Source organism: Corvus kubaryi, unplaced genomic scaffold, assembly GCF_017639235.1.
Source record: "Corvus kubaryi isolate FWS band 111438036 unplaced genomic scaffold, C.kubaryi_AGA036_p1.0 37266, whole genome shotgun sequence".
In the NCBI taxonomy this organism is placed as follows: domain Eukaryota; kingdom Metazoa; phylum Chordata; class Aves; order Passeriformes; family Corvidae; genus Corvus; species Corvus kubaryi.
This window is the reverse complement of record NW_024581081.1, coordinates 5,213,002-5,225,180: the sequence shown is the minus strand read 5'-3', so window position 1 is coordinate 5,225,180 and position 12,179 is coordinate 5,213,002. Positions and strand designations below refer to the sequence as shown.

At 36.8% G+C, this 12,179-nt stretch overlaps 1 protein-coding gene across 2 annotated transcripts in view; it reads left to right on the top strand.

Annotated features, from left to right (window-relative positions):
- The window catches only part of THBS2 (thrombospondin 2), a 32,564-nt gene extending 21,731 nt beyond the window's left edge, over positions 1–10,833 (top strand). For both annotated transcript variants that reach the window (XM_042025165.1, XM_042025166.1), the window contains exons 17-22: positions 183–417; positions 3,250–3,477; positions 3,943–4,214; positions 5,212–5,309; positions 7,494–7,633; positions 8,324–10,833. In XM_042025165.1, coding sequence (XP_041881099.1) covers positions 183–417; positions 3,250–3,477; positions 3,943–4,214; positions 5,212–5,309; positions 7,494–7,633; positions 8,324–8,331 — 981 coding nt within the window. In that variant the 3' untranslated portion in view covers positions 8,332–10,833. The remainder of the gene's footprint in view (positions 1–182; positions 418–3,249; positions 3,478–3,942; positions 4,215–5,211; positions 5,310–7,493; positions 7,634–8,323) is intronic.
- Positions 10,834–12,179: the final 1,346 nt, after the last annotated feature.

Below are 12,179 nucleotides of genomic sequence, written 5' to 3'. Positions count from 1 at the left end.
TAGAAGAACAAGTAGTCATATGAGCTTGAAGTTATGTGTGTGCTTTAAGCACAGTTGTCATTGTGGTATCATTTGTCACTACAGAAACCCTTGAAGAGAAGCACTGAGCAGTTAAGTTCCAGGCTGTTCTTTTGCATTGAGGGAAATAATAAAATTATTCTGTAAACTTTTTTTTGGGGTAGACTGATGCAGATAATGACCTTGTTGGTGACCAGTGTGACAATAATGAGGACATAGATGAAGATGGCCACCAGAACAACCAGGATAATTGCCCTTACATCCCCAACGCTAACCAGGCTGACCACGATCAGGATGGTAAAGGAGATGCCTGTGATTCTGACGATGACAATGATGGTGTCCCAGATGACAGGGACAACTGTCGCCTCAGATACAACCCTGAGCAGGAGGACTCAGATGGTAAGAACAAGGTCATATGAATTTCATTTAGTTCTTAGTATCTGATTTTGATCTTGGAGTATTAACATCTAGTGAAGAGAGACTTCACATCAAACTGAGCTGCTTTTGATATTTGAGACACCGTGGAATTCAATGGAGCTGAACTGGCCAGTTTCGTCCAGGGTTAGAGCATTAGGAAGCATCTTTGACAGGAGCTCAAACATCCATGTACTTAATTATAGAAGAAAACCTTTAACAAATTAAAAAAAAAAAAACCCAAAAAATCAATTTTTAAAAAATATTCTTATTTTCACATTTAATTGAAATACTAAAAATCTTGGAAAATATTTCAAATAGCTTGAATTTCAAATATCTTAAAAAATGGAAAGGGAGCTGTTTCAAAACAAGTTACCATCTGAAAATTAAAATGGAGAAAATATGGTTTACTGCTCTATTTTGAAAAACAGATTATTTTCCAGGATTTTTAAAGTCTAAAAGTATTGTTAATTTTTAATTATTTTTTAAAAATTGACTTCTGAGCAGCTTTTCTCAAATTTTCTTTATAGGCTGCTTTAAATATGTCTTGGTGATATACATGTCACAGTTTAAAAAATGGATATGTAATTGCTCTTTTTTCCAGTTTTTTGGTAAAATGTTGCTGGTCACCTCAAAAAGTCCTTCTCCATGCTTGGCATTATTTAAATAATGAAACACTGTTAGTTTCACAATTATTCTAATATTGAAAATGTTTATGATCCTTTGACAACCACCAAATACGTTTACAATAATGACCCTTGCAATAAATACAGGTAAGCAATTTCTGTTCCAAGTTATACAACTTGATGGAGTCGTTCCATGGCTGTGCTGTAGAAATTGAAATTTATTACCTACACAGTATGTTTTTATGTACATTTAGAAAGATGAAATGCTGAACCTTGTCTAATTTCCTGTTAAGACAACTGCCGTCAGTAGGAAGTTTCTGGTTGGTAGTCAGTAGTAGCTCTTAATTTGTATAACCTTTCAGTCCTATAATATGTGTCCAGAATATTTTTGTACTTGCCAGTCTCTGGAATAGCCCCTTAATTTCATAAATCCAGAATAAGGGTGACCCCAAGCTGAGTCATCCATTACCTGGATCTTGTAAGGGAAACTACATTTATGTATGGATTAATGATTCACAAAAAACATATATTTCATCAGTTTAGCCAGCTCATCACTGTCATTAGAAGCAGGTCCAACAGAAATCTTGGAAAAGGGGTAAATAAAGCCAAAAATTGTTCCCATGCTCTTGAAGATGTGAGTTTTAGCATATAAAGATGAGGCCCTGGAGAGAGCTGTTGGATGTGACTGGATAAACAAACACTTTCTAACTTTCCTTGACAAGGAATGAATGTTGTCAGCAGCAACTCACTACCAAATGAACATCAGCTGGACTTTCAGTGAATAATTAGATTCTTTTGTGAATTATCTCTTTGATTTGGCAAAGGAAACAAAATAGGAAATTCACTCCCTTTTCTCCAATAAGTGCTAAGACAAACAGGTGGAGGAGCACACAGCTGGTCAGAATTTGGACTTCTCTATGGCAGATATCCAGGGTGGAAAATGGGACCATTTTACCACGTATCTGAGCTGTAGAGAGCCCTGAGATACTAGATGTTTCAGTTTTCTCTAATTACTCTTTTCTTTTTGACTGTTGCCTAAAACTCATTCTGCCTTCTCTCTGGAAGCACCATACTTGGGTAATGCTGTGTTGGTCAGTCACGGTAAGGTAGCTTTCTATTTTTCTGTGAAACATCTAGTAGTAGGTCAGTATTGAATGAGCTGGGTCGTTGCTATTTCCCAAGTTGTTAATTCCCATGTTCTTAGGGCAGTCATAAACACTGGGAAAAAAAAAAAAAAATAGCAGATGCTCTGCTATGTGAGGATAGGAACAAATTAGTAGGCAGCACTGGTTTTGCGTTGGTACCCAATGTAATACCCAGTGGTTTCTGTTGTAAAAGTTGGAGCCATCTGGGAATTCGTTTCTATACTTGTCTAGCTTAGCTTTTCTACATTATTTTCAGGTGTTTGTGCTATTGTATGCAATGGAATAATAGAGCCATTGGCAATGAGATTTTTTATAGATACCTTCTTTCACTTCTTGCTCTTGGAGGCACATCCCATCTCGTGGTTTCCATTAATATTAAGGGGAAACTAAGAAAGGAAATGATTTTAGTTTTTTTAAAATATTGAGTGTAAAAGTAGTTGAGCAGAAGCACAACTGTAGATAAGCTGTATTTTTTTGTTATCTAAAAAACTTACTGTTGTTCATACAACAAAACTTTACTTTTTCATTCCTCTGAGGCTAGTCCTGTTGAATACAGCACTGCCTTCTTTTCTCATGCACTTTTCTGAAGAACTATGTTTTTATTGAGTCAAATTGTTCTACTTACAAGTGAAAGAGTGGCTAAGCATGTATGCATATTTTACTGCAACACTCTCTTCCCTTTCTTTTGACATAGAGGTGACACATCTGCAATCTGAAGCATCTCAGATGGATTGTTGCAGAAAGAATCTTAAGTAATAAGAGTCTGTAATAAAGTCTAATATGATCAACAATGTATAAAGATTTAGTAACGTGTGGAGGATTAAGATTTTAATGCTATTGTTTGAAATGATTTGCACAGCACATATTAAAATGTGGTGTTGTATCTACATCTGGAACAAATCAAACGGAAAAAGTAATGCAAGCATTAGTGAATTACATCGACATAGCAAACTTCCAACTTTTCCCACCCTGATTCCAAAGTGGTGTATAGACTGGGGCTGGATAAATTGCTAACAATTGCCTTTGCTTATTCACATTGCTTACAGGTGATGGAAGAGGTGATATTTGCAAAGATGACTTTGACAATGACAATGTTCCAGATATTTATGATGTGTGCCCTGAAAACAATGCCATCAGTGAAACTGATTTCAGAAAGTTCCAGATGGTCCCTCTGGACCCCAAGGGAACAGCTCAGATTGATCCCAACTGGGTTATTCGCCACCAAGGCAAGGAACTGGTTCAGACTGCCAACTCGGATCCTGGAATAGCTGTAGGTGAGTATCAGATGTAAGTCATCATCTTTGGAAAAGTAATTAGTGATTCTGTGATAAGGAAAGGGAAATAAAGAAAGAGAAATGCACATTTTTGGTGCTGCAAACTTTGGACTAACCACGGAGACAGTGTATATGCCCAAAGTAAAAACAGCTCAATGCTGCCTGCATTTTTTGTCCATTCATCTCATCACTGACTCTAGCATACATAAAATACACAACTGAAAAAATTTATATTAGTGCCTGCTGTATTCAATGCACCTTGTAAGCAACTTATTTCTCTCCAGAAGTGTCCATGCAGGCAAGTGTAATTACCTCCTGTAATTACCTGCTCTTCTACAGGTAAGAAAACTGAGAAAGACCACTTATGACTCCTGCCAAAATTTAGTATGTAGCTGGGACTCTTGGGTGTATGCAGCTGGACCCAGCATTGTAAGCCAATGTTTTGTCTCTTTTGTCATCTCCCAGGCTATGATGAGTTCAGCTCTGTTGACTTCAGCGGGACATTCTATGTTAACACAGACCGTGATGATGACTATGCCGGCTTTGTGTTTGGCTACCAGTCCAGCAGTCGGTTTTACGTTCTCATGTGGAAGCAGGTCACACAGACCTATTGGGAGGACAAACCCACCAGGGCTTATGGCTATTCTGGTGTGTCACTCAAAGTAGTGAATTCAACAACTGGTACTGGTGAACACTTACGAAATGCTCTCTGGCACACAGGAAACACCCCTGGACAGGTGAGAGATGTAAAACTTCAGGCCAACATTAGTGCATAACTAATATTTTAAAAATAAGGGACATGTCTCAAAAAGACTTTCACATCTCAATTTTTGCAGAGGTTTATCAGTTTTTCTTCAATTCCCTTGTTAGTAGTGTCAATAATAACATTCGCATTGTGTTTCAAAGAAAATCACATGTGTAAAAGGGAAGAGGAGGTGTGATCAAAAGGAGAAGGAGTGAGAGGTCTCAGTTATACACAAATCCTTTGTTTTGTACTGGCACTTACTTCTTTGGTGTTCCAGCTTGTTTGAATTATACATGGTTTAGAGTACAGTAACCAGTGACAGAAAAAGAGAGAAGAAATGAAAGAAAAGAGAGAAAAACTGCTGCTGTTCCAAATAGGGTCCAACCATGGAAGGAACTTGTGCATTTTGGAAATTAGGTCTAGTAGGGCTTCAGATGTGGATAGGAATTGATAGGACTGTTACTGAGTGAGAATTTTCAAGGAGCAACCACAGGCAGTAACATCTGTGCAAGCTGCAGTCCCTCTCCCTCACTGGAGGCACTCGTGCAGCATCAACGCTGTCAGCATGGGTGTGTGTATGTGCAAACCTGAAGAGTTCCAGAAGCATTTGTACAGTATTCTCAGGCACATGATGTGACTCTTGGGGATGGTCCTTTGCATGGCCAGGAGTTGGACTTGATGAGCCTTGTGGGTGTCTTCCAATTCGGCTGATTCTGTGACTTCATGAGGGAAGTCAAGGTTCGATGCTGTAATGGTTTTCAGTGACTCTAGCTATGAAACTGCAGATGAATAACTGATCAACAGTTTAAGACAGAAACTTCCATTACTCTCACCCCATAAAAGAAGCCTTTTGATCATACAGTCAAATGTTAAACTATTTTCAGTTTCATGCTCTGCAGAAAATAAGCTTTGGCTGTACGTGCAGTTACTATGGTAGACTTACTGGAGAATGGTGTGTTTCTAATAAGGCATTTGTATTCCTACTGTAGGTGCGTACTTTGTGGCATGATCCCAAGAACATTGGCTGGAAAGATTATACTGCTTACAGGTGGCATTTGATTCATAGGCCTAAAACAGGATTAATAAAGTAAGAGATACTTCTGTACCTCTACATTTTCTAGTAGCAATAATTCTGTCTCTGTTGATTTAAAAACTATGTTATCAGTTTCATTGTTGTTTCTGATAATTATGTTACTTGTGTGACAGTTTGTCCAATATTTTGGGAACATTTTGTTATCTTCAGAATAAGTTATTTTCCTTTTCAGATGTATTTAATTTAGTCTGGATGATTCAATATTTACATCAGCTAAATACCCTTAAATTAAAGAAAAAAAAATAGAATTCTTTCTCAATAGCTTTTCTGTAAAAAGACCAAAAAATTCCTGAGCAAAACTCAAAGCAAGATTAGAACATGAGATTGCTCCCCAGCCTGTGGAATTTCAGTGAATGAAATTAATTAGAAACATGAGCATTGCCTCAGGGAAGTAGGCCAAGGTCCTGTCTACTTCAGCATCCTGTCTCCCGTAGTGGCTTATACAAGACACTGCAGAAGTGGCCGTGAGCACATCTGTAATGCACACAAGGAGCTGTGGCATATGACTTTCTGTAGAGCCCAGATGTTTAGCTGATGTTCCAAAGACTGAGCATTAACTGCCCACGTCGGTTTTATCTTCTACTAACTACTGGAACTGTAAAGGATATTTTTCATGGGGTAGAGTCAGACGTTACCTCTAAAAGTCTTGTTTGTGCTTATGTGCAGGGGATTTTCATTTGTCTGTGAAAGACAAAGTGTAGACAAATTAGGATATACTGTTACCTGTTTCTTGGAAAGAGAGGAGTTTCTTTATGGATTGGTATATTGCAGTGCAAAGCATTGACTGATACAGGCCAACAGGAAACTTTATTTTTTTCATTCATGTTGCTGTTACCTTTAACTTCCTTTACAGAATCTACATAGGGTCAGACAAAAGATGTTACCACCGGTATCACATTAGATTAATCTAGCATGACAAATTCTGTGGTTTGGGGCATTAAATTCCTTCATACTTTAGGGTGTTCTGAGAGAAAATAAATTAATTATTTTGCTCATGTAATCATGAAACAATTCTATTTGTACAGAAATATCAATTCCATATGAACATGATCAGAGCTATGTAATTTTTTTTGGTGGGATGAATGAACTATTAAACTCTTCCCATATGTTTTGGGTTCTTGATATTTTGAGAATTATATTAAATAGGGTTATATGAACATGAAAATCTGTCTTTTTTTTTGCTGTTCTTTTCGCCATCCATTAAATACTGATTTCAGGGAGCAGTTTCATACTTTGTGCACTTTTCAGGAAATAAAACACTTCTAGGAAGCTGCTCAAGTGTTTTCATTCTCATGTGAAGCCATCTGTATTGCTGTGTATAGCCAATGTATTGTCAGTTGAGCAGGACACTAATCCCTGCCTCCAGAGACTAGCCTAATTAACAAACTAGAGAGTAATTTCTCATTTGGCCCAGGAGACTGAGAGCCTAAAAATGTTGACTATCTCAAGGTCTTCCAGGAGAAGTGGAGGATCCAAGTTTGAGGAAATGCAGTCTTTCTGATAAAGAAAGAATATGAAGTGCTGTCTTTTGAGGTCTTTTGTCTCCAGGGTGGATGCCTGAAATACTAAACAAACCTCCAAAAACCAAAAAATCCAAGTTCTCCCTTTCCAATTTATTATTAGTCTAGCTGTTTGTGTTCAAATCCTTCCAGCTTTCATTAAGTTCTTAAAATGTCTGAAATTGAGATTCAGCATGTCTCCAATTAATGTTTTGTTTGACTCTGAAGGGATGGTTCTTCCAATTTCTGATGTTGGCCCTTGCACCTAAAGATAAATAAATCAGCTGTTCACACAGCTGCAAAGACAGCTTTTCTCAGTGATGTGACAAGGTCGTGTGCTAACCCCTGAGTTCACTGGGACAGGGGCTTATCAGTGAATGCTAGTACATGACATAGTTCATTCCAGGAGACATGACTGTTCTAAATAAAGAACTGGGAAATCTTTTGCAGATGGTGTGCATAAAATCACTTAAGGAGCAGCCCCACTGCTTCTGATTAATGTGTTATGGCTGCCAGCCAGGTGGGTGTGAGATAGGGATGAGAAGTGATCCCTACAATGAGGTTGGGTTTTCTGGTGCCTTGTTAAAATTAATTCTGTTCCAGTTTTTAGAGACTGTTACCAGCTCTTACACTGGACACTGTATTATCCTCCTTGTTTAATTTGTGTTCTTCTTTACAGAGTTCTGGTTTATGAAGGGAAACAAGTAATGGTGGATTCTGGACCAATCTATGATACAACTTTTGCTGGTGGACGATTAGGTCTTTTTGTCTTCTCTCAAGAGATGGTCTATTTCTCTGACCTCAAATATGAATGCAGAGGTTAGTTACAGAAAATTTCTAGAAAACACTGAAGCCTTTGATAACTTGTGGAGCAATCACAAAGTGTTTAAATGAAAAGTATCCTCTAAATGAAAAGCAATATGTAATATCATAGCATTTATTTGTTTGCATCATATTGATCTGTTGAAATGCCATGAATGCCCCTTGCTCCTACAGTAATCTCAATTTGAATAATAAACTCCAGATGGTTAATATTATCCACATGTAAAAAATGAGGTAGAAATTTCTGAGAGAGACTTGCTTAGAATTCTCTCTGTATATCCACTGTCCTCTGTAGGCTACTTCAGTATGTCCTGCAGGCAGAGGGATACTTCTGGATCACCCCTCTTTCGAGAGGCATGGAAAAGAAAGCAGATATCATTAATGAGCATGTCTGCCTGTAATGCCTTGTCTGAAATGTTTTGAAATACAGAAAATGCTTTTCCAGGTTTTCTTGTATGTGATTTTGTATTTACATTTAGATACATAGCTGCACATACATGTGCTTGTCTCTTTGTATATGTAGGCATATGCGTTTTTATATAAATGTACTCCCATTTGTAGAAAAATGAAGAACAGAAAGCATTGTGCTGTATCTCTTTAGTGTATCATGGTGGAGTTCTTATGTGATTGACTTCCTAACCAAAAAACTCCAACCACAATTAAGATATTTTCTCCCATTTCTTTCAGATGCTTGAGCAACGGTTGCTGCATTACCAGCAAAGTACTGTAGATGCTATGCAACCCAGACACCTCAGTACACCCTGGTACTCCAAGTTTCTATTTTTGTGTGCCTCCTGCCCTCTGTCCTCGTGCTCTACTCTCCAGGATCCTCCCAGCTGCCAGGAGTGCTTCAGCCATCCTTCCACCCAAGTGCCTTCTCACAGCCAGAACTAATGAAACCTAAACGTGAACGTCGGACCCACCACTGAAGCAAAAGCAGATTGATACATTAGAACACTTTTGTAGAGTGAAAACTTAGCAAAATGTGTTTGTTTACTTGTCTTTTTAAAAGAATGACGTTTACATATAAAAATGTAATTACTTAATGTATTTATATATATGGAGAAAAAGAGGGGGGATGATGATTATCAGTCGTTATGTTTAAGTGAGGAAAAATGTGTTTCAATTTTTTGGGTGTATGGTTGACACTTCCTTGCTCTGATCAAGACTGGACTTCAGTAAACAAAGCTTCTGGGTCTAATTTTAGCAAAGTGATGGAGGACCACACCAACAGTGAAATTACTTTGGATATTAAAGTAAAGATCAATTATAAACATTTCTTGATTCAAAAAGGTGCTTAGTTGATAAGGTAACACTCTTTAAACTTATAATTGGTAGAACTGTCAAATTTGCAACCTAAAGCATTCTCTAGTAGGACCTTTATTCAGGCCAAACAGAATTGAACTAGAAACTCTCATGTGAAAGGGAAGAGTGATTCATTTAAACATCTGAAGCTATCACTATTGTCTGATTACAAAAAATTATTTCCAGTTGCCCTGTTTTCTTCATATTCTGCATTGCCTTGTAATAAAGAATATACCATGATCATGTGGAGCAAAATGAACCTGAACCACTTTTCCACCTCTGCTGCAAAAAGCACTTTGACATCCTGAATCCTGATGTGGGTTTTTGAAAAGGTGGCAACGCCGTCATTAGTTAATTCGGTAACATATGAGTTTAAGGTTCCATTTATAAATATTTTGGTAGTATTTATGGTGATTATCACACTAAGCTACCTTCTCTGATAATTGATTTTAAAGCATATAATGCATCAGTAATACATTCACAAATAATATTTTAAAGCTATTTTTGAAAGCATATCAAAATATGTAGATATTGTCAAAGCATGGCCTACACTTAAGTATAGTTCCATGGGTTATAGTCATGTATACTTTGAAGTTAAATGAATAATAATAAGGAATTTACAAATGGAACCTTAATATATATCCAGTTACCCTAATTTGAATATTTTTGTATTGTTACCTATGTCTGCTGTATATAGAACTTCTTAAATAATGCTGAAGGGGTACCAGTGTTTATTCTAAACAGATACAACAGTTACTCAGATAAACAATAGTATAGACATGTTTAACATTTTTGCTTTGTTTAAATTGTATGAGCTTTGTTCACAAAAAGAACACACGCTGGTGTAATTTTATTCATAGACGGGATACCTGATGGAAGAATACAGTACCTCTGCCTTCTTCTGGGGCACAGGGAGCTAAATGTCGAATCAACTTTTTCTCCCTTGAAATAGATTTTGTTGCTATATTCATTAGAAAGGAATCAACAGTTGATGGCTTTATTGCACATTTTATAGTATTCATATTATCAAATCTTTTTTTAAAAATTATTTTTTGTTTTGTTTTGTTGCTGGTTTTGTTTTGCTTTGGATTTTTTTTTTTCACAAATCCTCTTCATGAGGTTTCTAAATATTTCAGTTTCTTTTGGTGTTTCAAATGGCATCCCCAAGTTCCAAGCAGAAAGGAGGATGACTTCATTAAATGTAATAAGTAATGGCTGTGTAGGGTTTTTTGTTTTGTCAGAGAGAGACATCAGTTTAGGGATGAAGATGTTAATATTTGGACTGTATCATAATTTTCCTATTCTATGTAAGTTATTTATGATGGGTTTTTTTAAATTTCTTTTTCTTTTTTTTCCTTGCAAGTGTGTGTGAGAGAGTGAGATTGATGAAATTTCATTTTGTTTTGCCAAAGATTGTAAATAATTATTTATTTGTTTACAAGGACGGACCTTTATCAATTGACGTCCTGATTCATTTAGTCAGATCCTCATTTTTATATATATATTTTAAGAAATTAATAATAGGAAATAAACTGTAAAAAGGTTTTATAATCCAAAATCTCTTTACCTTTTCTGTAGTTAAAGTTTTTCTTTAAAGAAAACACTCCATTCCCCTAAGCCCTTAGTTAAGCCTCTTGTCTTGCTGTAAACCACTTCATTTCAAGCAAACCGGGACGTCTGTTGCTTTGCTAAGAAATCACTGACTGTCTTCTAAGGTTGTAAACAGCAGGTTTCCTAGTATCTCTGACAAGACATCATTCCCCATGAAGTCTTTATCTGGCAAACAATCACAAATTTTATTTATAGCGTTGTGAATGAGAAATTTGGTCCTGCTTCTCTGTATTGTCTCTTGGCCATGTGTTTCAACAAATATATCTTATTTTGCAACTGCTGCTTCTCTGAGTCCCATCTGAATCATTGGGATTCGTTGGTGTCAGTGGGGATTGCCTTCCTGCTGCAGAATTTCAGGAACCAGTGAATCATCACAAACCAAACAGAATAAAATACAAGAAAATAATTCTTAGCATGGGACATCTTTCCTGTGAGTATAAACTACTGACAGGGAGAGGAATTTGAATTGGATTAGGAAAAATAAGAACAACCAGCATGTCAAAATTCCAGTTTTGAGGTGTTAACACAAGTTCTAACTTTTCTTTGCCTTAAAAATATTCCAGCTATTTGGTTTCCTTGGCTTTTGACTCCCATGAGAGTACTTGAAACATTACACAAGAAAGCCATGTAGTCTTCAGTACATTTTTTGATGAGTCCTTTAAAACAATACAAATGTTCAGTCTTGTAGACAGCTGCAAGGACATCAATGATTGACATTATTCAGCTAATAGAGTGATTAAGAACTTTTTATTCGCTTTCTCAAGAGTTTTGTAAAACTGGTATGGATCTTCATGAGTGTTTTGAACATGAGCACTTATTTATGATTCTATGGGGAAAAATCTCTCCATGGCACCAAACAAACCCACACAAAACTAAACACAGGGAAATAAAATGACTGGAAATGTGTGAAAACATAACAGCAGCACTTTAGTGCTAGTACAGGGTCTCACAGAAAAACAGGAGGGAAGAACCAAAAAAAGCAAAATTGCTGTGAATGAGCAGGTTCACCAAAGCAGTGGCATGCTTTGACCTGTGTCCATTGTTCCAACTACATTTTTTAAGGCTTTTGAAGATACTCAGATGTATTTGCATAATCTGGTAAAAATACATAAAAATTTTACAGAGTCTACACTTCTTGTTCCCAAAAAGAGATGGGTATGGAGGAAGAAGGTCTGAAATGCCTGTGGAGAACCTGTATTTTCTCACAAGGGGAAGCTGAGTAGAGCAGGTGAGGATTCTGCCACTAACACATGAGTAATACTAGGCAGAATTCTTTTCACTTCCATGGGCATCAGGCTCCCACTTACTAAAATTTAGTGATAAATTTCCTCACCTTTAAAATACTTGTTATATCTTGTATGTATCTTACTGGTTTTGGGCCAACCAGAAAACCAGGAAATCCTGAAATCCCAAAACCCTCCTAAAATTAAGTTCTGATGTGAATTCTTGACCACTTTTAAAGCATGGGGGTTTTGGGTAAACTTTGGATAAGCCACTGAATTCTGAAAAGCTAAGCTGAACTCACAGTATTTAAGGATTTGTCCATTATAAGAGAAACACATTTGCTATGGTTTCTTCCAGAAAGAAAGGAAATAAATCCACCCAAGGATTATACCTGTGATTTTGC